Source organism: Lepisma saccharinum, chromosome 1 (assembly GCF_977018435.1).
Source record: "Lepisma saccharinum chromosome 1, izLepSacc3.1, whole genome shotgun sequence".
In the NCBI taxonomy this organism is placed as follows: Eukaryota; Metazoa; Arthropoda; class Insecta; order Zygentoma; family Lepismatidae; genus Lepisma; species Lepisma saccharinum.
In genome coordinates, this window is record NC_139229.1 from 53,557,390 (window position 1) to 53,583,545 (window position 26,156).

Here is a 26,156-nt window from a genome sequence, read left to right on the forward strand (position 1 = left end):
ATTGATTTTTAGTTTTGATTAATATGTCCAGTTTTTCTACCTACCTGTGGGTGATCGCGGCGATAGGGTTGAAATGAAACACCACGTCTTATGCGTTTAGAATCGGTTTGGAAGAGGGGGACGTGCTGTTCGCATTAATACAAGGTTAATCGAGCAGACAAACTGAAGAATATGGTTCAGTACACTAACAATGGCAGTGAACCTGAGCATTTTTGTACGTTTTTGTGTTAGTAAACATGAAAGTGAGCCTAATGTACATAAAATAAACATATATTACTTAAATATGTCTGTATCATATTGTACCAAAATAATTTGAGTAAATAATTCGGCATAAAAGGGGGGGGGCGAATGTTCTACCTTTTTGGAGGGGAGTGCGTCATAGGTCTTGGGGGGATGGGAACCTCCGATCAGCACCACGTCCTGGTCGCTTTTATCCCTCGGGAGTTACAGCAGGTACTCAGCGAGTGAACTTCAGAGAAGCTCTGTGCAGGGATATCGCTGTAAAATGTTCATTCTGAAATCATCCATCCTGGGAATCGAACCTGGGTCTCCTGCGAGGCAGACGCCCTAATACAGTAAACCCTCGTTAACACGAATCCCAAGGGACCGAAAAATCAAGAGTTCGTGTTAAAAAAAAAAATCGTGCTAACCGGGGACTCAAATTTTATTGTTGCAATACAATTCTTTCTACACATTAACCACTTACAATACGTATTATGTATGTCATCATAGAAAACAGTACTACAGTAATTAACTTTTTTTAAAAGTACACACAGATCATTTTCTGGTGAAAAACAGTTCTGTATGTGTTGTGATGACAGATTTCCAGGATGCGGCGATAGCTTTTATCGCATCAAGCACACTCCTACTTGGGGTTTCAGTCTTCTACGTTTTAATAGAAAAACCCATCTGAACACACAACTGAATTTGTTGGTTAAATACGTATAAGCTCATTGTTAACGTGATGATCGCGATTGTCGAGCAATTTCACCCAAGTTTTGATCTTGATTTTACTTGTACTGGCTATGTCTGAAAGAATAGAAAAACACATTTGAACACATTGTTGATCTGAAGCTGTTGTTTACAATACTGTATAAGTTGATTGATGACAAGATGATAGAAACTGTTGAGCGATTTCTTACATACCTAGCAGAGGAACAACAGAAAAAAATTATGAAAAACTTTGGAAGTTCGTGATAAATGAGATCTAATGACGCAACGGACTAAAAAACCGTTTGTAATTCGTGGTAACCGAAATTCGCGTTAACCGATAAAACATTCTATAAGATATAATACATCCCTGCCGGGACCAACATTTTGTTCATGTTAACCGAGTGTTCGTTTTAAGCGAGTTTGTGTTAACGAGGGTTTACTGTAGTATCGTTAAGAATAGATCAGTTAATAATAACAACAGAGGGTCTCGCTGGTGGCGTGGAGGTAACGCCGTCGCCTTTTATTCAAGGGCGTCTCGGGTGTGGTAGGCGGTGGAGGTAGATAGTGGCTCGGAAACCATTTTAAACTCTCTTCCAGTCCCGATTAGCCTATCTTTGCATGAAGTGAACTTAAAATGCCAAACAATTGTAACAACCGATATTATTACTACATGATTATTATTTACATAAAAACAAGTGCCCTGGCAATGAAATTAATGTCAAATAGACGAAAAATTGAATATTTATCGATAACAAAAATGATGTTACATGTAGTTGGAAAGAAGTAAGTTTCTGATTAATATTTTATGCATATTATTTTGAGTAGTGCTGTATATAAATCTTCTTTGTAATGCCATTCAAAGCCGTATGATCCCAATATAATCCTTGCCGTCTAAAAAGTTCAGAGGAAATTAATAACCATAGATTATGCAACAAATGTTAATATTTTCATTACTTAATATTAGTACTTGGTCAGTCTTTAGGGGGGTCCCGACCCCTGGACCTCCATAAATATGTCCTTCCTGTCCTTCAAAGCCGTATGATCCCAATATAATCCTTCTCTTCCAATAAGTTCAGAGGAAATTATACAACGAATGCTAAACGAGTATATTTACATTATTTAATTTTCATATTTAATAAGTCTTTCGGGTGGGGGGTCCGGACCGCAAAAATACGTCCTTCCTGTTCTTCAAAGCCGTATGATCCCAATATAATCCTTGAATTCCAATACGTTCAGAGGAAATTATACCACAAAGGCTAAACGAATATATTTTTCATTCGTAATTTTAGATCTTGATAAGTCATTCGGGGGTGGGGGGGGGGGTTCTGGACCCCCTAAATACGTCCTTGCGTCCGACCACTCGCTTCCTCACCTTCTCTGCCGTTATGCGCGGACTTGCTGCACAGATTCTCGGGACAGAATATACCTGAAAATTAATGTGAAATAAAATAGAAACAGTGGACTATGTAGGGATATAAACTGTGTCAATTTCAGCTGATGAAAAAATAGAGTCCAAGAATTTTACTTTCATTCATTATTATTATTATGTACTAATTTTCGTAGGCACTATAAACAAAAATAGATTCATCCAAATCTAATCCTTAACTACATTTAAGTTCGGAGTAAAATAAGTGAAGGAACCTTACATTATGAAACAAACAGTAAGCAAAGGGCTCTGGTAACTCTTTTGGAGAGGGGGGTACGGACCCCCTGGACACACCTCTAAATACGTCTTTGGCTACTTTATATAGAATTTGAGATGTACAGCTTTGAGACTCTGAGCAAGTGTTTGTATGGTGATCATTTATTTCTCTGCACAATCAGATTGGTAATATAATATGATTCTAATTTGGTTCACTGACTTGTTTTATTTTACTTCTGTTTTCTGCCACTTTTGGCTAATAGCGAAGATGAGGATGAATGATGATAAGATGAAGTGGATGAAACGCACATGGAGGATTATACTGGTCGTGAGTCGAGACACCAGAGCCTCGCTAGTCTGCAAAATGCAGTCCAGGGTGTACTACGTAGAAGTTAGGTTGACATTTGGAGATCCGTAAAAAGGTGTCACCCCTTACACCCCCTGATTTGAACCCCCGTGTCTAGGCCAGAGCACCGGCGTCGTAGCGCGCAGTGCTAAACACTCCGGACATATGAAATGTACAATGCAATTGTCATTATTATTATTATTATATTAACTGTTATGGCAGATGTTACTACTGGAGAGAGAGAGTGGGAGAATCGTCACAAAATATCAACTTTAAATTTCTAGTAATTGAAATCTTCTGTTGGCAACACTGCGATAACAATTGACATCATATGATGACTTGACTGGCTCTTGCTCACCGCATGGGAAAGTGTCCGACCAAGTCACGTCAAATTTTGGTAGAACATTTTGACGATAATGAGGACAGAAAAATCACGGTAAAAAAAACAAACAAAGAGAACATGGTCGAGAGGCCTTGTTCAATATAACGTAACGTCCGTGTTGCGGTTTGAGTTAGGTTTCTTTTTTCCCTGCTTCGAGTTTAAGCGATTATTTCCATCAAGATACGTATGTCGCTTGATTTCGTTTTCGGATAACTAGACGATGGAAAAAGAAGTACATCGTCGTGTGTGGTCTTTTCAGTTCGTTAAGGATAGTTAAAAAGACGTTGTGAAATGTTGGAAAATATTTTAATGATAATATCCGTGTGCGATCAAGGAGCTCATTGGTAATCAAGATTAGATTGCAGTGTCATATATAAAAGGAATATTTTTGCGACTGCGAGTTGGCAACACTAACAAATTGTTGCGATTTTCTTTTTCATTTAGTTGACTTCCTTTACAACAAGAAGTTTCCAAATTTGATCAGTAAGAGTTCATTAACTTTGTGTCGTACTTGTTCGAACTAATTTAAAAGTGCAAGGAAATCAGTTCTTGCTTTCCCGCTCGAACACGTGGTGGCTCATATCAAGGAATGTTTCATACAAAATTATCTTTGAATTTGAATCCAAGGGGTAACCCGACCCCCTGTCCTGCAACCTCCATGGTGGAGTAGTTAGCACAAAGCGTTTCGGCGCCAGGGGTCCCGGGTTCGAATCCCTGCCTGGCCATGGATCTTCTTTGTGAGTGTCTCATCAACTTCATCATATCATCTTCATCTTCGCTATTAGTCAAAAAGTGGCACAAAAGGCGAAGTAAAATAAACCAAATCAATCAATCAATAAAAATGCATGTAATGCAATAAAACCGTGTAATTGATTGATTGATTTGCTTTTATTTTACTTCGCTTTTTGTGCCACTTTTTGGCTAATTTGCGAAGATGGGGATGAGTGGTGATATGATGAAATTGATGAATGGATACTCACAAACATCCATGCCCAGGCCAGGATTCGAACCCGGGACTCCTGGCGTCTTAGCGCGATGTGCTAACCACTCTGCTGTACTGTGTAAAACGGATGCCGTATTGTAAGGTGTGAACAGCTAGGAAGGCTCGTAATTAAAATGGATTATATTCCAAAGAATTCGTTTGGAATTACTGTGAGAAAATACACCAAGAAAACTCTAGTCTCCATGGTGGAACGCAGCCGACCTGCTTGGCGGAGTGGTTAGCGGTTAGGTTAGTGGTTAGGTATTCCAGATTCGAATCCTGGCGTCACATGAGTTCTTTATGAGTGTGTCTGCATCAATTTCCTCATATCTTCACTCACCTTTATCTTGGCAATTAGCCAAAAGTGCCCTAAAGAAGCTAAGTAAGATATACCAAATCAATCAATGAATTACGGAAGCCAGTTCCGAGTTCTTTGTATTAGCAATTTTGTAATTTAGCGTCACTTTTTTCCACTTTTTGTAAATCGCGACGATGAGGACAAACGGTGATAGATTAAAATGATGCCCAAGCCGGGACACGAACTCACGATATAGGAAATCGACCACGTAACGCGCTAGGTGTGTTTTTTCAATTCGTACAGTCCCCAAATACGTATTTTCAGATGTAGAGAAGCGATTTAAAAGAATTTAACAAAAAGTGTATATTACCGGTACTTTAAACAAGAATGGGACCCACACCCGCGTTGCACGGTAACACGCGACTGACCTCTTCATTTCGTGTCGTCACTTGATTCTTGTTCCTTTCATTTACGAAGAGGAAAAGTTAATATCGCCAATTCTCTTCTTTTGGGGGACTCGTACGGAACAAGGGGGACAGTAATCGAGGAGATAAAAGGGGGCAGGTCGGCGAGCGACCAATCACAAGGCACGCACTCCCTGCAGTGGCGACCAATCGCGGCGGCGCGGTAAGTCGTCCAATTGCCGAACCTCCTCTGGCGCTCGGCCGAAAGAAACCGCAGTAGCTGTGTAGACTGGGACGCGCAAACTTGTCGGCGATGACATCGTGTTGTGCGTAACTGACGCGGAAGTTTTCAGCGAAGGTCGTTGAGTTCTTTGCATCAGCCTCCGTAACCGCTGATTGCCGTTGCGGCGTCTTCAAAGACCGGCTTCCCCAAACAAAAAGAAAAGCAGCTGCGGCATTAAGGCTAAACCGTGCAATGTGAAAAGAGTGTTTGAGACCCTATTTTTACCAGGATTTCTTCATCCCTGTCATTTCAGTGTCTGTGTGTCGTTACCTTGGCGTGTGAAACGGTTATTATTATTTTTTTTATCATCGCTTCATTTCTGAGTGTTTTTTTTTTTATCATCTCTGCCCGTAGAGTAAGGATAATAATGGCTTGTGATCTTGGTTGACAGTGAAAACTGTTCAGTGAAAGAAGAATTGTCATTCCCATCTTACTTTTGCAGAAACGTGAAGAAGGATTCACCGAGAATGGACATGAAGGTTCGAATCTCCACGCTTCTGGTCTTGGCGTCTGTCTTTCAACCCCATTCGTCCGTTTTGGCGGGATACACGAACATCGGCAACTGGATGTAAGTACTAATTTACCGTTCTTAACTGTTTTTAAGCATTGTGTGCAATGACATTTCCCTACGACTTCAATTTGTTCATCGTTCGTTTCAGACACCTAGGTATTAGAAGAGCGCTTTTAGCACTATCAGAACGTTACAAAATAAAAGCAGCTACTGAACTCTTATGACTTTGGGGGAGGGGGAGTGAAAGGTTTATACACTATATATAAAATGACCAAACAAAATTTTAGTGAATACATTACCATGGATTGAAAAATGTACTGATTGATTTACATTATTTTACTATGCCTTTTGTGCCACTTTTGGCTTATTTTGCGAAGATGGGGATGAGTGATGATATGATGAAATTGTTGAATGAACACTCACAAACTTCCATGCCTAGACCGGGATTCGAACCGGGGACCCCTGGCGTCGTAGCTAGATGTGCTAATCACTCCGCCACGTGAGCCGGCTGTTCATGTACTGAAAGCATTGGCGAGCGCAGGAGAGGGGTAGGTGATAAGGCTACAGTCCCTTCTGGAATTTTGAGAAAATCATAATTTTCAAATGAAAATAAAGAACTCGGAAAAATACAAACTAAATCCCACTCATAATGCTCCCCGACATGGGCGTCGCCAGAAATGTTTGCATATAAATGTTATTATACAATAATAAATATTATAAACTAACAAAATAAATTTTATTTGTTATAATTATTATTATTATTAATATTATTATTATATAAATGGGGAGACTCGCCAACAAATGAGTGAATACCAGTACAACTATTTTCTATTATTTCTTTTGCATTTTATGCAGTTAGTATCTGAAATGCATTTTGATATTAACTTTTGCACGTCTCGTTCAAGAAAAGGCGATCTTTCTCCATAAAGTTTCTTGTGTGACCTCTCACCTACAACTGTAATTCTTACAGTTTTGAAAACTGTAGAACCATTTGTTCTTTGGATGAAATGGTAGAATATAACCTTGATCGTGTATTTTTCACTCGTCTTCCATCCCATGCATTTTTATTTTGATTATTTTCTTCGAATACTAACTAAATGAACTTTATTTCTTTTCTTAACAATAAGAGTAACAAACTTTCGACTTTCTTGTATCTTTAAATGAACAATGTCAATTTCCGGGAGGGAGTCCACCGACCCGTTCGACCCCTCCTCGCGACGCCCATGCTCCCCGATTACAATTTTTGTCTTAAACTGGTAATAACGGAACGTTTCATTGTTTATACCGCACCCCCTTCCTAGAAAGTAGCTACATAATATCCATCTTTACAATTTCAGCCCCCCAGAAGAAATACTGTGTACGCTACTGACTGAAAGTATGTCGCAGTTGCAACAAAAGAAACTTCTTTAAAAATGAGATTTCCGAAAGAAATCACTTGGTTTACATCTTTCTTCTGTAGTATTCTATTCGAATCCAACCTTTTGTGTCAGTAACCTCGTTGAGATTATCAACTAGACGTAGAATTGATTTTGTAAACTAGAAACTAGATAGAGCCCAAATTGCCATTTTTACACTGAAATCGTCAACAGTGAAAAGAGCAAAATTGAAAATGTCAGAAAAATACAAAAATAAAGATTAAGAAGATGAGTCAAATATGGTATGATTTGATGATATCTAGCTGTGTTTGTTCTGGTAAATAACAAAGAAATATAGAAACCGCAAAGATAACAGTAGGCAAATTGTCAATATGGTCATTTTCGTTCTGTGTTTTGGGGAAATCGAATTCTACGAGTTGCGCTCCAGCAGAGGTTGTCGTCTGGTTATTCGTACTTTTTGTTTCAATTCTTCCAACACCACGTTACGGAAAACAAAAATGAATGAACATGGTGATGGACAATTTTCTTACTACTTTGCCATTGGTTTTACCCAGTGATGTTCGTCTACGCGTAAACAACGATAGTCTACATTCTACACGTAGACTATATATACATGTAGACGACGTAATCTATGTAAACAACATGCGAAAGGTGATGACTTAGCAAAGGGCGCTGTGGAATTAGAACAAAACAGTACTACGTATCAGTTGGTAATGTGTGAGAAGAACCTTTCATACTCTTCCTTGTAAATCCGAACAATTTTTCACCTAGGAAAAAACTAACATAGGAAATATTCTAGTGTTTTATGGGAAAAAGACTACTTTTGCCTCACGACTGCCATCTGTTGTTTTTTGCATACGATTTATATTCTTTCATGGTTGATGATCTAAGAGAAGAGACATTTTGTTGTAAATAGGATTCTTGTCAGTTCGTTAGGAACCAATATGGTTGAAAATGTCACTTTCCTTTCATGAAAGCCTTGAAAATTAATTTTAATGTTCTTTACATTGTCTACGTAGTCGATGTAAACTACAACCCAATGTAATCTACGCGTAAATTACGAGTAGACAACGCATGTAGACGTAAACTTATACTGTTCGGCACATCAGCACAATTCTTTTCGATGCTACGGTCTCAAAATAATGCTACACGCTACACGACATTCAACTATAGTCCTCTCATTTGCCTTTAATGATTCGGTTGTCATTATCGATGGTCGCATATATATTCAAATGTCTTAGTTAAATCTTCAGCATAAGACCCAAGAAAAAAAAGTAACTATACCCTCTGTCGTACGCAGGTGGGAGTTGATGGGGCTATAGCCCCTCCCGAAATTATGAGAGAAGCAAAACCAATGAAAGCAGTAAAACTCGTGAAAAATCAAACTTCCGATTACCATTTTTGTCTTTTGTCTAAAACGAAGGTTAACAATGTTAATTACGAAACATTTTTTACTGTTTATCTCTCTCCCCATAACTCAACTCTGCAATGTCAACATTTCCATATCCAATCCTCTCCGAAAAAAAGAATCCTGCTTACGCGGTACGCCAGTGTCTGTTGTCGATTTCCTCGCAAGCACTGTGCGAATTAAGCTTTCAGCAAGGGGGGGGGGGGACGCACTGAGTGGCATATTTGAGTTTTTTTATTTTAGGTAGCCTTTTTTGGGTATGCAAATTTGTATCTCGTATGTTACCAGTCACTAAAAAAAACTATTACCTTGTGGTTCTAAGTACCTTAAAACATTGGTTCTAACCTAGGTCATTGTAACACAGTTAAGACATGGTATACTACATGCTTTCAATTGCATAAAAAATCCCTGACAGGGATAAAATTAATTTCTTTGTCCCCCCGTTAATTCGCCCACAAGTTATAGAAATTTCACAGCTATAGTGCGCGTCAAATCTCCTGCATATGGCGATAGCCAATAGCAGCGTACTGCAGCGGTGCCATGTCGAAATCTCACACGGAAAAGTTACAGCGTGGTTGAGCGAAACGCCTTGTCACGGAGAGCACGGCAACGCCGCTCGTCTGTGATTCGCTGGTGCTGTTCAGCCGTTCAAGGCCATATGCAGGAGATTTGACGCGCACTATAGTCAAAGCATAGTAGCACCGCTCTAAGTAGCGCAAAATATCCCCTCGACCATTAGGAAGGCTCTTGTTTTAACCCTCCGTTGGTATACGCGTAAGCGCGGCGCTCACCCTGGGATATAATTTTAAGTTTTTCAGGCCCAGATAATGATATCACTTTCTGGTCTTGTGGAGCTGCGTTTTGGAATGTCTTATCACCAGATGACGCCAGTTATAGGTTGTGGCATTGTTCTCTGTCTGCGCAGACGTGTCATTTTCGTGGCAGTCTGTGTTTTGTGAGTGCCACGCTCACACACCAACCGCGTAACCATTTTTTTTCACGCATATTTTATTTCGGTGTGCACTGAATTCGTGTTGTATCACTGTTCTCTCTTTTGATTCTTCGGAAATTATTTAATTTGACTTAATTCACTTATTACTGTCATTAGTTGCAGCTAAATAATTTTTGAAACCTGATTTTTGTTACGAATGAACAACGGCAGTTCCGAGCATTGCTTGCTGAACCGAGTGATGACAAAGGGAGAAGACCTGGACAGGATGTTTGATTCTCAGAGCACAGATGTTAATGTTGTTGAGGAGTTATTGAAAGCGAAAATTATAGCAACACGGATCAAATTCCTTGTGAAGATAAGGCTATTTTTACGTGTACTTACGGGATGAAATTACGAAGTAGAATGTACATCTCTCTCGTGAACACGTAATAAATTATTGAATTTATTACTAATGTTGTGCAAATAACTTAACATGAAAAGTAAATTCCAAATAAAATTAATAATAATTCCCCTGGCGTCGTAGCGCATTGTGCTAACCACTCCGCCACGAAGGTTGCCTGTATATGCTATTAGTTCAAACTCATTAACTCGGTTGCGAGAGTGTCGCTTCGTTCGGGACTCGAACCAAGGAATCCGGCCTCCCGTGATGGACACAGCGCGAACCTTCGCCAGGGGTGCAGGATTCGAATCCCGGCCTGGGCATGGTCGTTTTTTGTAGTTTACCTTCATCAATTTCATCATTTCATCACTCATCGTCATCTTTGTGATTAGCCAAAAGTGGCGGAAAAGCACAGTAACATCCGAATCCATCATTCGAACCCAGAAACTGGATTTATATTGTGAATGTAAATAATAGTTGAATAGTTCGCAAGAGTACAAATTGCTTCGCTTTCTAATGAAGGGGTTTCGCGTTTGATACCGGATGGAGTCACGTAGTGGTTCGGCCCTACTTTAAACGCTTGGTTTTGTCCCGATTAGCTTACATTCCGACCTCCGTTGCGGAGTGGTTAGATAGCACAGCGCGCTACGACGCCAGGGGTTCCCGTGTTCGAATCCCTGCCTGGGCGTTTATTGTGAATGTCCTTTCTTCAATTTCATCATATGACCAGTCATCCACATCTTCGCGATTAGCCCGTAATGACAAAAAATGTAATTAAATCAATTAACCGATTTGCCTAGATGTGCGTGAAGTGGACTTAACACAAAAGTACTTTTAAATTTCGGGAGGGGGGGCTCATCCCTTATGAGCTTATGAGGAGAGGCGTCGCCAGAAATATTTGTAGAGGGGGGCAGGCCGCTGATAAAACTTGATTAGTAGAAATAATAATGACAATAATTATTATTACCGTGGTTATAATTGTCATTTTACAATAATAACTATTATATGTTATTAAAAATAAACGAATTTTAATCCAAATTTATTGTTATTATTATTATTATATAAATGGAGCGACTTTGCTACTCGATCCATCATATGAGTGAATATCCAACACTGTTGTCCATTATTTTTCTTACATTTTGTACAGTTAGTGTACTGAAATTCATAGTTATTAACATTTACACATTCCGTTAAAAAAAGAGCTTTAAAAGTTAGGGCCGAATCTTACAAAGTTTATATTGTGTGACCTCTCACAAAGAAAATTATAGATACAGTTTGAGAGCTGTGGATACATTTATTCTTTGGTAAATAAGTAATGAATAACCCGTGGCTCTACAGCCTCCCGACTGCCAGTCTCCCTCACACAATCCTACATAAAGGTGTGGAGTTCTTCAGCCAGTAATGGGGTGACGTGGGGTCAGCACGTCGAACCCCCAGCCGTTAATGACCGGGTTACGCTACTCACTTGTAGCTCCCCAGTTTCCTCACGATGGTGGGTTGCCACCGGTCCTATACACAGGCCGAAAACCCAGAGACTAAACCCAGGTGGACTCGAATCCATGCCGTCCCGCAGTCGGGATTAAATAGGTATAAAAATATAACCTGGTTCCTCTATTATACATTAAACTTTTTTCGATGTAATGTTTAACCTGGCTAAGGATGTAAAATTACTTTACACTTTACACGATTTAAATTAGATATTTGTAGGATTTCGGGGGAGGGCTCCAGATCCCTTGGCTACGTGCCTTCACTACGCACTGCTGTTTTTAAAGCTACGTATCGGACATGAAAGAAAGTTGTGCGAAGAAGCCAGACACAAGCAAGAGGCTTCTGTGAATTATGCGTCCCGGCATTGAAGATGGGGTCACCACCTTTGCGAAGAACTTTACCTTCACATGTTAGCATCCTGCACCTGTTTACGGTTGACGCCCCGATAAGTGAAACAGACCTCAGTTGCAAGAGCAGACGCAGTGCGTCCTTGACACAACATCTCACCTCGAGCCACGATTCACTTCCTGTGCCTCGCGATAGATTCACTGTAACGGTGCATTATGGGTCGAGTGTAATTCCGCGCGAAGCAACGAAAGCAGAGAAGTAAAATAACATAGGCCCTTTCTGCAAGCCATTGGCCTGCTCGTTTGCATAGCCTAATCTGAACTATAAGGAGGGTGTACACAGGCACGTATCTAGGAATATATATCGGGGGGAGGGGGCTCCGAACCGAGTGTCTTAATAATAATAATATTTAACTTAAAATAATTACAATTACATTGTAATAGAATGTAAATTAATTAACATCGTATTTTTAATACATGAAAAGGTATAAAAACGGTTTAAACAACACGTATTTATAATCTAGCTTACGTGTACTTAAGATAGCCAAAATATGTATACAAACAAATGCCTGCGAAAGAAATTTGTATCAAACAGATAAGGAATTCAATATTTATTCAATAACAAAAAATGATGTTAGATCCACTTGACGAAAAGTAAAGTTCCTGATTAATATTTTATGCATATTATTATAAGTGATAGTATGCATAAATTATCTCTGGTACTGCCATTCAAAGCCGTGTGATCCCAACATAATCCTTGCCTTCTAATAGTTCGGTGAAACTAAATAATCCTCGATTATACAAAAAATGCCAAACAAGTACATTTTCATTATTTAATTTTAGTGATTTGAAAGTCTTCCGGGGGAAGTGGGGGGGGGGGGTCCTGACACCTTGGAACCCCTTTTAAATATATCTTTTGGTGTACATAACCCAAAGGGGTAGATTCAAGGGCACCAAAATGGTGTATCACGATTTGAGTTGCGATTTTTATTGTTATTTATGCCAGTATTTTTGGAAGAAAGTTGACATACCTCTAGTCAGAGTTGCCACATTTGTTTAAGGGATAAAAGAAAAATTACCAAAATATGGAAATTTGCTACCCCTCCCCATTTGCTCCAGTATTATAACTAGGGCTAGGATATTTTATGACTTAGCATATTTTTTTTGTTAAGGGTGATGTGTTCCCTAAATATATAGAAATTCATATTATGAAGAAACTAATTGAATTAAGGTGCTTTTTAAGGGCATATTTTGATATATTTGGCCATTTCTACGTGATAAAGCATATTTTGATGGATTTTCGGTCATATTCAGCATATTTTCGCTTTTTCAAGAAATATACAGTCATTTTCGAAGTGGATTCGTTTTTACTCCCATGTTCACTCGAGTTTTTTTTTTTTTTTTGGACTGCAGCAAAATCTTTTTCATTTTTAATTGAAAATTTACAGAAAGTATTCAATGTGCATTTCAACTCATCAGGGCCCATAAAATGAACTAAAAATAGTATGTATATGACAATATTTCAGCATAAGTTAGATATTGATGTTCGAAACAGTCTGGTTATAGTGCATATTTTGTAAAATTTTAGGTCATAAGAGCATATTTTATTTTGCATATTTTGGTGATTTTTAGGTCATAAAAATCCTATCCCTAATTATAACAAATGACCTCGCCCCACTTCTCCACGAGGGGGTGTTGAACTTACTTTTTCCACTTTGCAATCCTACTTTTCCCCTCTATCATTATTCTAGAGCTTCGTTTTTGCTTGCATTGCAGTTCCTCACCTTCCGTAAAAACTTTACAGTTTCGCCTCTCTTTTATTTGTTGAAGTCATCGTCAGGTCATTTGAAGCTGTGACTGGCACTTTGGAGCTGTGCTATTCTGTTCAAGATTTTGCAGATATTTGATGTTCTTACCTGCAACACTACACGTAGTGTATACCTCCGCGGCGAAGTGGTAGGGACGGCGTACCACGACGCCAGTAGTCCCGGGTTCGAATTCCGCACTGGACATGGGTGTTCTCCGTGGGCGTCCTTTCAAATCATAGGCGTAGCTAGAACTTTATATTTGGGTGTGCACAATGAAAAAAAAATGAGGTCTTGTACCTTTTTAATAGTATATTTTGCAACACAATCACTTGGCTCTTTAACTGCACTGATGTTTGTAAAGGAATATAAATTCACTAAATGACAGTGTTGAAAATTTCTGAATATATGTAGTAGAAAAAATCAAATTGCATAGAAATTACACACACACAAAATGTTCATAAATGTTACAAACAAATACATCAAAATACACGTCTTCTATAACAAGAGACGTCTGTCAAAATGTACAATGTTCTTAAACTCATCAATAACTTCATTTACATCAATAGACGAAGCTTTTTTCCTGTTCCACAAATAGCAAGAGCAGGGCTTCCAATCTATCCTGCTTCTGAGTTGCTCTTAATTTAGTTTTAACTTGTGCAGCTTGTGACAGGTATAGAAGAAAGACGCTGCAGTGCAGAGTAGAATGCAGTAAATATCTTCTTTCTCCAATGACATCAAAAATCGAAAATCTATAGACACTCGTTTCATCGTCGATTATGCACACGTTTGTACCACCAAGTAATGACATTTTCAACTTCTTATAAACTGCCGCTTATTTTCTCTCTTATTGAAATATCTGTCTTTAATTCTCTTTGATAAAGCAGCCCTTTAGGGTGTGCCTAGGCACACCCGGCACACCCCCTAGCTACGCCTGTGTTTCAAATCATTCGTCCTCATCATCGCGATTATCCAAACGTGGAACAAATGCAAAGTAAAATAAACCGAATGAATAAAGAATACAGTTTCATAAATGTAACACAAGCAAGTATAAGCGACTACTCAAAATTCCTCCGTTGGAAAGCTTTGACGAAACACACATTTTTAAAATTTATCCTTTCGTTTTTTTTTGTGACGTCTTGTTTCGCCCCCTGAGATACCACTCTAGTTAGTTACGTCATTGATTTGTCCTCTCGCAGGTTTGTCCAGAATTTTTCCAGCTGGGAGAGGGTTTTAAGGTTAAATTAGCGCCAAATGATATAAATTGAGGAAAAATTGACTGTTAGTTGGAGGTTATTTTAGACATATTAATTAGGGATATATTATAATCCCTAATTATATATAGGATCCGAATAATAATATTCGGATATGGGATAATTTTCTATCCGGATTTTACTGTGCATAAAGTGGACTTAAATCAACAAATCAAATCATATCCGGATTTCAAATATCGGATAATTTTCTATCCGGATTTCAAATATTCGGATATCGGATAATTTTCTATCCGGATTTCAAATATTCGGATATCGGATAATTTTCTATCCGGATTTCAAATATTCGGATATCGGATAATTTTCTATCCGGATTTCAAATAATCGGATATCGGATAATTTTCTATCTGGACTTCAAATAATCGGATATCGGATAATTTTCTATCTGGATTTCAAATATTCAGATATCGTGTAATTTTCTATTCGGATATGAAATATTTGGATATCGGATAATTTTCTATCCGGATTTAAAATATTCGGATAATTTTCTACCGGATTTAAAATATTTGGATAATTTTCTATCCGGATTTAAAATATTCGGTTAATTTTCTATCCGGATTAAAAATATTTAAATATCGGATAATTTTCTATCCGGATTTCAAATATTCAGATATAGGATTTTTTGATATCCGGATTTTTCTTATCTGAATTCTTCATATTATCCGGATATCTGAATTGTCCGGATTATCCTGATATTTGGATTATCCGCAATGTCCTGATATGTGCGAATATGTGAATTATCCGTACAATCCTGTCGTTCATCCGATTTACGGGCTATCCACATATTCTTTAATTCGTCATTTTCGTATTTCACTGTACGTATTTTCCGCAAATGCTTAATTAAATCTGTTCTATCCGAATTATTCGGATATCCGGATTATCCGTTGCATCTGAAACGGATATCTGATAATTTGAAATCTGGATATCCGTTATGCCGATTTTGTGAACATCACCTCGTATTAATCAATTACTGCCTCCTTGTTAATCCGCTCATTGTGTGAACTGGGCTGACCGCGGTAACTGGACGCACATATCTTTCTTGACCCTTTTGTCAGTAAACCATACTGAGCGTAATCGACTCGTGAACTAATAGCCCCAATAAATACGTGCGCAAAATCACTATGGATCCTATAGGTCCATCACATTTCTCAATTCTCTCATCTTCAATGTTGACACAGCCACACCAGACATTCCCCGCTTTGGTTCTTCGGCAGGTCGGGGTAGGAAGAGCAGGATGCTGCCCTTCAAAAATAAGGGGAGGAGGTTTTTTAACTTTATGAGGTATTAAATTTAGATTTACGACTTACAACGTCTGCAGCCACGCACTTTGACAGCGACCACTGGTACTTTTAAAACGTAAGGAGTTCTTGGTGCTCAAAGGGGTTTTCCTGCTTGTCTAGCAAGGAAGGAGACGTCATGGTTGTTTTAAAAAAACATGTTTCGACATCTGGATGAGTAATATGTCAGTTTATCTCATCGTTAGATTATGATTACTTGGGCAAGTACCCACAAACCAGAGTTCGTTTTTTTTTTTAATATATAGCTAGTACGTGAATGCAGTTTCCAGAACTTTGGCGTCTGAATAGACATGTCTCTCAGGAACCACGTGTTTAGTTGGAACAGGGTGTCGCGTTATATAGCCTACATATTTTTGTGATTATTTTAGGTTGCTTTTAGGCCTCGTGGGTTAATCGTGACGATAAAGCTTAATTATGTTGTGCTGGACGGAATTTTAGTGACAATGGTTCCATATTAGCATGCAATGTTAATTGGACTCTAGTGCTTTTAAAAGTCACCGGTTGTCACCCACCATCGTGAAGAAATTGGGGAGCTACGAATGAGTAGCATAACCAGGTCATGAAAACCTTCAACAACTGGTGGTTCGTCGTGCTGACCACATTCTTCTATTCTGCTATTCTCCGTCCACAGCAAGTTTGCAGTCTATGGAAATAAAGACACGTGACTTGGGAGATATCGGGAACTGGCCCACATACGATCGGTTATTTGAGAACTCGCGAATGACAAAGCTCAAAAGTCACTTTCTCTTGTTTGCACTGAATTCGTTCGTGCTCTGGGCGGAGAGTGCATACAGTATTGTATAAACGATTCTTTGTAACTTGTGGATGCACTGCATAGTGACACCAAATATGAATATTTAATTTTTTCATAATATGTGAGGTGCTTTGTTACAGTTAAAAGTCAAAAGGTAGTTGTGAGGAGTGCACACTTGACAAGATGTTTTTTTTTTGTTTGTTTTTTTTGCTACGAATTCTGTACCGAGCCGGAACATTGCTATTTGTGCAACTTCGTATGTACCGGGTGTTTCATAAATAATTGAGAGGTTACAAAAATTTATTGCAAGGAAAGTATTGAAATTACGCTAATGAAACCAGTCCAGAACGAATGAGGAACTCGACCAGTTCTTTTTTGTACACCTACAAATGTTCAATGTGTGCACCACGGGTGACACGGTACACATCGACACGATAGTCTAGTTCTTGCCACACTCGCATCAACATGGACCTGTCGATAGTGACTACCGCTGCCATGATACGCTGCCTTAGGGCTACTACGTATATCACGCGGCATCGGCGAGACGAAACCCAACCAAAAGAAGTCACACGGTGTAAGGTCCGGTGATCTTGGTGACCAAGACATTGCACAAAACACACTGAGTGATGTGGGTGATTTGAGTGTCGCCTAGCGGCAGGGATATGAACTCTCAGCTTAACAAAATATACATGCACAAACTGTTTGCGTTCCTCGATCGTTCTGGACTGGTTTCATTAACGTAGTTCAATACTTTACTTACAATAAATGTTTGTAACCCCTCAATTATAGAAGGGGTATTTGGATAGCTAAATTTTATTATTGCCCCGGACGTGGAAAAAGCTGACAATGGCCACCTCTGAAGTTTACAAATACCCACGAAATAAAAGTTCGGTAAAGATGTTGAAAAGCCCGCTCTCTTCAAGAAAAACGACGACAAAACCGGTGGAAACTACATTTTTCATAATACGTTTGCATGTTACTGAGATCGCTTCTCAAGACCCCTTAGGCGGCGGCAACCAATGAGAGAGAGAGAGAGAGAGAGAGAGAGAGAGAGAGAGAGAGAGGGGGGGGGGGGGAGAGAGAGAGACAGAGACAGATTTAGTAATGACGGACAGATCTTTCAATTAAAAAAAAAGGCTCACACGAACCATTCAGTGCTGCTAGATTGTAGGAAATGTCCATAAAAAGGGAAATTTTTAATGTTTTTTTGAGGGGGGGATTTTTGGTGTAATAAATTAAGCATTTGGGGGAAAATGAATATAAGAAGGCTTTCCCCTACCCAGCACTGATTTATATCCACTTTCCGTTGTATTTCAGTTATTTTTACATTGTTCTTGGGTTAGAATGAAGATGAATGATGATGAAATCAATGATGAAACAAACGCAATGATTCAACCATGCTTTAATCAGGGTTTGAGTGTGGATTCTCTTGCTTCGTAGCGCGTGGCGTTAACTACTCCGCCAGGAACACCACCCTTTTCTTCCCTTTTCCCCTTGTATACACCAACTAAGAAAATAAAGGTACAATCGTACTGGATTGATGTATTATTCTCTAACACATTAACTGACTACAATTAAATACTCAAATCGTGAAAATTGCAAGTGACGTAACGAAATACTATGCCAGTATTAATGCTTTTAAAGTTTCGATATGTTCCCTGTTGTTGATCATATTTTTTTTTAAATTCTAGTTGTGAAACACTGATTTTTCATCTATCGTGAAAGAGGGGAAAGAGTTTACATGATTCTTGTTGGAAAGCCTGATGGTAAGAGACCAGTAGGAAGACCAAGACGAAGATGGAGGGATAACGTTGAGATGGACCTAAGGAAATTGGTGAGGATGGAAAAGATTGCATTGATCTTCCCCAGGATAGGTACAGATGGAAAGTTTGTGTTGATGAGGCCATAAACCTTCGGGTTTAAGAGGACTATAGAGTGAGTCAGTTTAGTTGGTTCGTGTTTCCATATAATTGTAAGTGTAATTTAATATAACAACAGCACGAATTCTGCATTGTTTAAGTGGGAGAACAGTTGATTGTCGCTCACTACAGAAAGACATTTTAAATATAGAAAAGATGACAGAATTAGTGTCATAAAATATTTTTGCAAGGAGAAAACAACAAAAAAACAAAACAAGAAAAAGCGATTGTTTACGCCATAAAGTATGAGCCTTGAAAATTGGGAACTCTATTCGGGATAGTTGTAATGTTAATTTTAATCTCTCCCTGCTGTGGGATCGTTTCTGGGTCCTCCGTATTTCCTGCACGATACAATTGGCTTCGTACTTCCCAAGTTCGATTTTATTTGGATCATTTAAATGACGGTATATTTGCATCAAAACGGGATAATTTGTTGTCGAAAATGTGGTTTTCTACCCAAGAATCCGGTAACACTGAGTAGAATCTGACATGCACATTTTTTCGTCTTTTTTTAGTCCTTACAGCAAACTTCGAGCGAATATATGCAAATTGCAGAGTTCCCCTTTTGTTGCCATGCCCTCGTGGTGGCAAAGTGAGAAGTAAGACACGTTCAGAAAATAAACTTGTAACTCCGAGGCCTGAAGCTGTGGAGCCCAGAGTGGAAAGTGGCCAATTAGGGGTATTTTAACCTTCAAATGGCGAGGGACTTCAATCCACACCCAGCATTTTGTAACCTCCCCTTCGCCTTGTTAGCGTTGTCCCTGTGGGTACGAGAGTCTGAGATAGGCTCCGGAAGGCACGACCGGGATGACGATTGTGGTAGCCACAGTTCGGGACCGTTAGCTTGTTCACGCTGCGGAGTAAAGACTCGGTGCTTTAGAAAACTGTCATGCGTAAAATGATGGGATCTCATGTAATGGTAAGTTTGTCAGTGTCTTGTTGCAAAGTTATTGGTTATGCTTTACTGAGGAATGATAGAATTATCTGTGAATTAGTGGTGGAGACACATGGTGGTTCGGATTCCACTTTAAACTGAAGGTCCAGTCCCGATTAGCCTTACTGTGCGTAAAGTGTACTTAAAACACCAACTCAATCAATCAATCTCTGGAATAGCAAAAATATGTGTCATCAAATTCAACTGTTGCTTTTCGGTAGTCGCCGGCTGAATGCCACGATCCATCCTTCATCTTTTCTTTATGAGGACATTTTGTGGCAGGAAATCGGTAGAGAATTAGGGGTAAACAATTTTCTCAAACTTTTTGAAGTTCTATGCTGAACCCATTTCGTTCGTTGAGCCATTGTAAACAAGGTTGTGGAAAGTTAACAATATTACATAACTGTAGTGAATAGTAAGTAACGCAAGTTCAAAACTCGGAAAAGTAGGTGCATAATTGAACTTAAGACTACAGATATCCGAAAAAATAATCAATAATAAATCCTAGCAGAATTTAGAAGCATTTAGCATAATTTCAGAGTTTAAGCAGAACTTTTCATTAGCCTCAATCCACACGACGAGAGGAAGGGGGGACAAAATCGAAATTCTTGCAAAATCGAAATATCGTCAATGCTATTTTTCGTAGGTTTTTATAAGTTTATAAAATATTTTATAGTTCAAGGGAGAAAGGGACCCTTGCTCAATCTTGGGCATGGACCAACAGCTAACATTCTAAATGCAATGGATAATTCAAAGGATACGAGTGACTGTAATTTAACGCACTATTCAAAGCTTCCTCGGTTTACCATAATGTTTTCCTACATCCCAAAAACGCCACGAACCGCCACTGGTTTTCTCGTATATCCACTTTTCGTCAGAGATGCGTTGATGACGTTACCGTGTTCCGTACATATTAATGAGTCACGTTTAGAAGTGACGTATCTGGTTGGCTGGTGGTGTGAATTATCAATAATAATAAAATTATTATGCAAATCTTGTAGTGTATTACGAATCCACATTAAGTCAAACTTAAACCAGCTCTGTTGACAAGTTAGTGCAGATGGATATACGAGAAAATAGTATTCAGCCGGCGTAGTCTCCCCAGAGAATACCGTTTAGGTGGGATCCTCCTTCATGGTTTTGACTAGGGCTATGATTTTCATGACTTAGCATATTTTATTTGGTCAGGGTGATGTGTTCCCTAAATATATAGAAATTCATATTGTGAAGGAAGTAATTGAATTAAGGTGCTTTTTAAGGCCATATTTTGGCATATTTGGCCATTTCTACGTGATAAAGCATATTTTGATGGATTTTCGGTCATATTCAGCATATTTTCGCTTTTTCAAGAAATATACAGTCATTTTCCAAGTGGATTCGTTCTTACTCCCATGTTCACTCGAGTTTTTTTTTTTTTTTTTGGACTGCAGCAAAATCTTTTATCATTTTTAATTGAAAATGTGCAGAAAGTATTCATTGTGCATTTCAACTCATCAGGGCCCATAAGTGAACTAGAAATAGTATGTATATGACAATATTTCAGCATAAGTTAGATATTTATGTTTGAAACAGTCCAATTTTAAGGGCATATTTTTCAAATTATAGTGCATATTTTGTAAAATTTCAGCTCATAAGAGCATATTTTATTTTGCATATTTTGGTGATTTTTAGGTCATGAAATTTCTAGCCCTAGTTATGACTCTCTCGCTCTCCACCTATCTCTCTGCCAAGTTTCGACTTGTTTCGATACAACCTCTATACTCTGTCCCGGCTATCTCTGGAGCAAGGCCGCCCATAGCGGAAGAAAGGGGGGGAGGGAATTCGAGTGGGCAGAGCCAAGCAGTACACGCTGCCCGAAGGCTGCTAACCGCAGTCGCTTTTCCCCCTCCATGCAATCCCGTTCCCTCTAACGTATTCATTGGTGCAACCGTCTCGCGTCTCTACTTGCGCAGAGACTTGTTTTCGTTGGCTTGCTCCAGAGATTCACGGGATAGAGTATAGCTCGAATACATGGTATTTGAAACAAGTGAATCAAATCGACAGTTTCTGTAAATTAAAATATAACGTAACTAATCTCATTCACGTCTATTTTTGTTAACAATGCGTGCAAAATCTACAAGAGCATTAGTTTGTAGCTTACTATCACAACTCGCGAAAATCTCTCGACACTAAACATTGAAAACAATGACTCGAGAACGTGTCGTCCCGTTTCGCCTTATCCGATTTCGCCTTATTGCGTTTTCACCTCCCCCAATAGAATTTCAAATTATTTATGTGACACTAAGTTTCTAAGGCGAAACGGGACATCCCATTTCGCCTTATACATAAAAAAATTTCCACCTGGGAATATTGTCGACTTGAAGGGTAATTCATAGGGACGTGAACGATAACACCGAAAATTTAAGGAACGCAAAATGAAGTGTTTAAATTATATTTGGGTAGGTTAAGAAGGCAAGTTTTCTGTGTTTCGGAATCACGAAATAACGCGAATTTTGCAATTTTTCAGAATAATACAGAATTTTTCACTTTAACGCGAAAAACGCCGCGAAATATGCCATATAAACTGGGAATAACATTTCTTCTGTTGAAAAAGAACTACCTAAGCGCTATTAGATCTGTCATTTCTAGTCTAGCTGGTGGTAGTTCGATTCAAAAGAGATTGTCACGATTCATTTATTGCAGTTTGGCGCAGAAGTGACTGACAGTGTTTGACCTCGTCCTGAAAAGGAATTTGCTCGGGGATCTTCCCAGAAGGGGAAGTTTCGTATGAACGGGAAAATTTTCAGGGAGGGGATTAGGGGGCGTGTACGTGTGTGTACACAAAACTGTATTTTGAGGTCGCAGAGGGATTTTTTTGGCATTGTTAGGGAAATGTGATGTGTATGACTCTGTTCATAAATTTTGGTGACATCATTCAATAAACATTTCATATTTAGTGGCTCATGAGTTGAAATAGTTTTCCAAGTGGAAGAAATTTGGCCATTTCCCACTAAGATAAGTCATAAATTTATTCTTTTTGTCAGTAAAACTAAAATTTGTTTCAATTTCCCAGAACTAAAACAATGTGATAATTTTAAGCATTGAAGAAACAGTAAAAATGCATATAAAAATAACACCGAATTTTGCCCTAAATCGCGAATAATAACACCGAATTGCAGCAAAAAATATCATCGAAATTTATGGAAAAATAAAACGAAAACTTCACATCTTTAGACTAATTCATAATGGGAGCTCAGAGCTTGTGATGTTGCCTGCCTTGGCTCCCATTGTCCTGTCGGTTAGGTTAGGTTAGGTTAGGTTAATAATACATTAATAATAATGACCCTTCATGTCGATAATATTCCCTGGTGGGAAATGTTTTGTGTGTAAGGCGAAATGGTATATCCCGTTTCGCCTTAGAAAGTTAGTGTCACATAAATCACGCGAAATTGTATGGGGGGAGGTAAAAACGCAATAAGTCGAAACGGGATAAGGCGAGACGGGCCGTAATCCCCGAAAACCCACGTGATGTCAACACCATCATGAAAGTTACTAAAATGTATAAAAATAGCATCATCAACAATACAAAACCGTTATGCTGACGTAACTAAGGGACAGTCGTCATGACATTTACTACATGTACATGTATTACGAATCCCGTGATTCAGTTTGTCCAAAGATTACCATCGGGTCATTACTAGTCTCAGCAAGTCTCGAAGAGGCTATTCTCGGTCTCGGCCATCTCCGAACAAAGGAGACGACCACGGTTGTTTGTTTCCAACTTGTGGCCATCTTGCTTTGCATCACATTACGTTACCCAATAAGCCCCAGGCCACTTGAATACTTATATTATGAATAATTAGCCCAATTAATTATAAATTCATTAGCATGGACGTGAAGCTTTTGACAACGGATTGTTCTATGTATATTTTTTGTTAACACTACTCGCATAATTGTTTAAAGAGAGAGAGACCGACAGCTCAATGACCTTCCGCTTCTAACAGAAGGAAACTGGGGCCTGCTGTGTTAGAGGAGATGTTGCTACTTCACAAGCGGCTACTTAAGATATTTTTTTTTGGGGGGGAGCAAGGTTGGAATAAACAATAGTTTATGTGTAAATATATATAAAATGTGTGTCTCTACGTGAATCTTTTTGGGGCAGGAATCGCCTTGCCCTCCCAAAGTCGGCGCCTATGGCTACGTTGCTCCCAAATGTTCTAAATTCCTGAATTCGTTTATGATTTTTAAATTACACGGCTAATTCAGAACGGAAAAGAGGTTCGTTCTACATTACAAGTATCTGATGATAAAGCTCTGTTGAAAAACATACATGTGAGCAGTGAGCTATATAAAAGGAAGAAATTGTAAGGTTGCTGAAGGTTGAACTAAAAGGGTGGGTCTTTGTTTTTCGACTTCCTGCGTGACGCTCACTTCAATAAAAGTGGCCAACCAGAAACAAAAGAAAAGTGACACCTCAAGCAAACAACATGGGAAAAGAATAGGTGCCTGTTTCTTTTCTGCGGAATTTGCGGCGAGCATTAGTACAACTTTATGGCACCCAAAACAGCACGTTATCATTATTATGTCTCTAGCACCAAATTTTCTTCGTGTGAGGTCGTCCAAGGCTCCCTCGATAATGCTTTATGTAGAAACGTCAACGGACTGGTCTCCCCAAAGGGTGCGTGATCCTGTGTGTCTCCGACAGACCCAGTAGCTGTGAAAACTGCTCGCTTAATTCACAAGCCATAAATGTTCAGACACTCTGTGAACAAATAAAACCAGTTTCGTGCTCCAATGTTATTCATTTTTTTTTTTTTTCAAAGTTTGCGGAGGGAAAAAAGGATAATGATGATGCTTTCTTAATTAACCAAAGACGGTTCATTAAAAATATTGTTGCTTGTTTCCGCAATGTCATGTAAACATAACATGGTTGGTAGTGTTGTAGAACTCTTGATGCCTCGAGCCATTTTTTTTAAAACTGGCGATTTTCAATGAATTCGTTGATTGTGCATTTGCTAGAATTCTGGGAATTATTGATGCCTTGAGCCATTTTTTTTAAAAAAACTGGGGATTTTCAATTAATTCGTTGATTGTGAATTTGCTAGAATTCTGGGAATTATTGGCACTGATAATTGAAATGTGATTTTTGCATTACATTTTCTTCGAAGAAATGGTAGGGTTAGTAATTCCAAGGGCATGCATCCTAAATTAACATTCGAACATACTAAGGTATTGCCAATGGCATATTTATGATTCAATTTTGCAGGGACCAAGTTCAGAAACTAAACTAAGTTGAATTGTAATCAAGGTGTCCCGTGTTCGGAACGCGGTGGAGGCACACTGGTTCGGATCCCATTTTAAACTGCATGTAGGCCAAGTCCTGATTAGTCTATCTGTGCATAAAAGTGGACTTAAAACAAAAATTCAAATACAAGGCGGCAACATTACCACTGCGCCAACGGGGAGGCTCTGAACTAAACTAAATTAATCAATCAATCGTTTTCCTAAACTAACTCACTGTTCTCATTCAGTCGTATTAGATGATTCTTATTTATTGTCACTAACGTTCCGTTTCCTTGTACTACATACAACATTGAACGTTGTTCGTAGTTTTTGCCGATCGTAGTATCCATTCGTCCATTCTGCCACACTTTTGAATGGCCATTATCTGGTTCCTCTGGTCTTCTTGATGCTTCCTGTAAGTTATTCCGACGTGATATTTATCACCGCTGATCATCCCTTCTTCCGCCTTTTCCCGATTTTGTTTTGTTGCAGTTTGACTGCATTCCTGCTGCTTACCGCTTGTTTACCGAACGTTTAAAACGAGCAGAAAACAGGAAGCAGGCCGCTGACAGCAAATAACCAAGTCTTGCAGAAGTTTCTTGCTCCCATTTGCTGCGTCGGTAATGATGAATTTTCTTCGAAACGAGCCTGTGGAAGAGCATGTTGTTTTCATTGTCATCTCCATGTACAACCTACTCGTGTTATTTTTATGGCACTTACCAGTTAGCAACACGAAAATCTCCGTGTGAGGTATCATCACTTATGGGCTAAAATTGCTTTACACTTTCTACGCTTGTAAAATGTATGGAGGAGCCTTGTTAGAGGTGCATTGTTCATGACGCAACTGTAAAACGAACGTTTTCCTTAAGAGAAAGGAAAAGTTATGGGAGGTGGCAACTGTCCATTCTGATTGTCATTTACTGAAAGTTTCTGCTGTAAGTTTGAGCTAGTGTATAGTCCACATACTTTGCCGACCATCGTGGCGAAGTTGTTAGCACAACACACTATGATGCCAGAGGTCCTGGGTACGAATCCCGTCTTGGACATGGGTATTATTTCTAAATGTCCCTTCATCAATTTCTTCATATCATCACTCATCCTCATCTTCCCAGTTAGCCAAAAGTGGCAGAAAATCGAAGTAAAATAAACCAAGGCAATCAATAGTTATGCTTTGAAACTGGC

The 26,156-nt window shown here is 38.9% G+C and overlaps 1 protein-coding gene across 3 annotated transcripts in view; it reads left to right on the plus strand.

The window, feature by feature from the left end:
* LOC145995247 (protein Wnt-5b-like) overlaps nt 1-26,156 on the plus strand; it is a 966,808-nt gene that overhangs the window by 540,121 nt on the left and 400,531 nt on the right. For all 3 annotated transcript variants that reach the window (XM_083131817.1, XM_083131826.1, XM_083131834.1), the window contains one exon: nt 5,713-5,838. In XM_083131817.1, coding sequence (XP_082987943.1) covers nt 5,738-5,838 — 101 coding nt within the window. In that variant the 5' untranslated portion in view covers nt 5,713-5,737. The remainder of the gene's footprint in view (nt 1-5,712; nt 5,839-26,156) is intronic.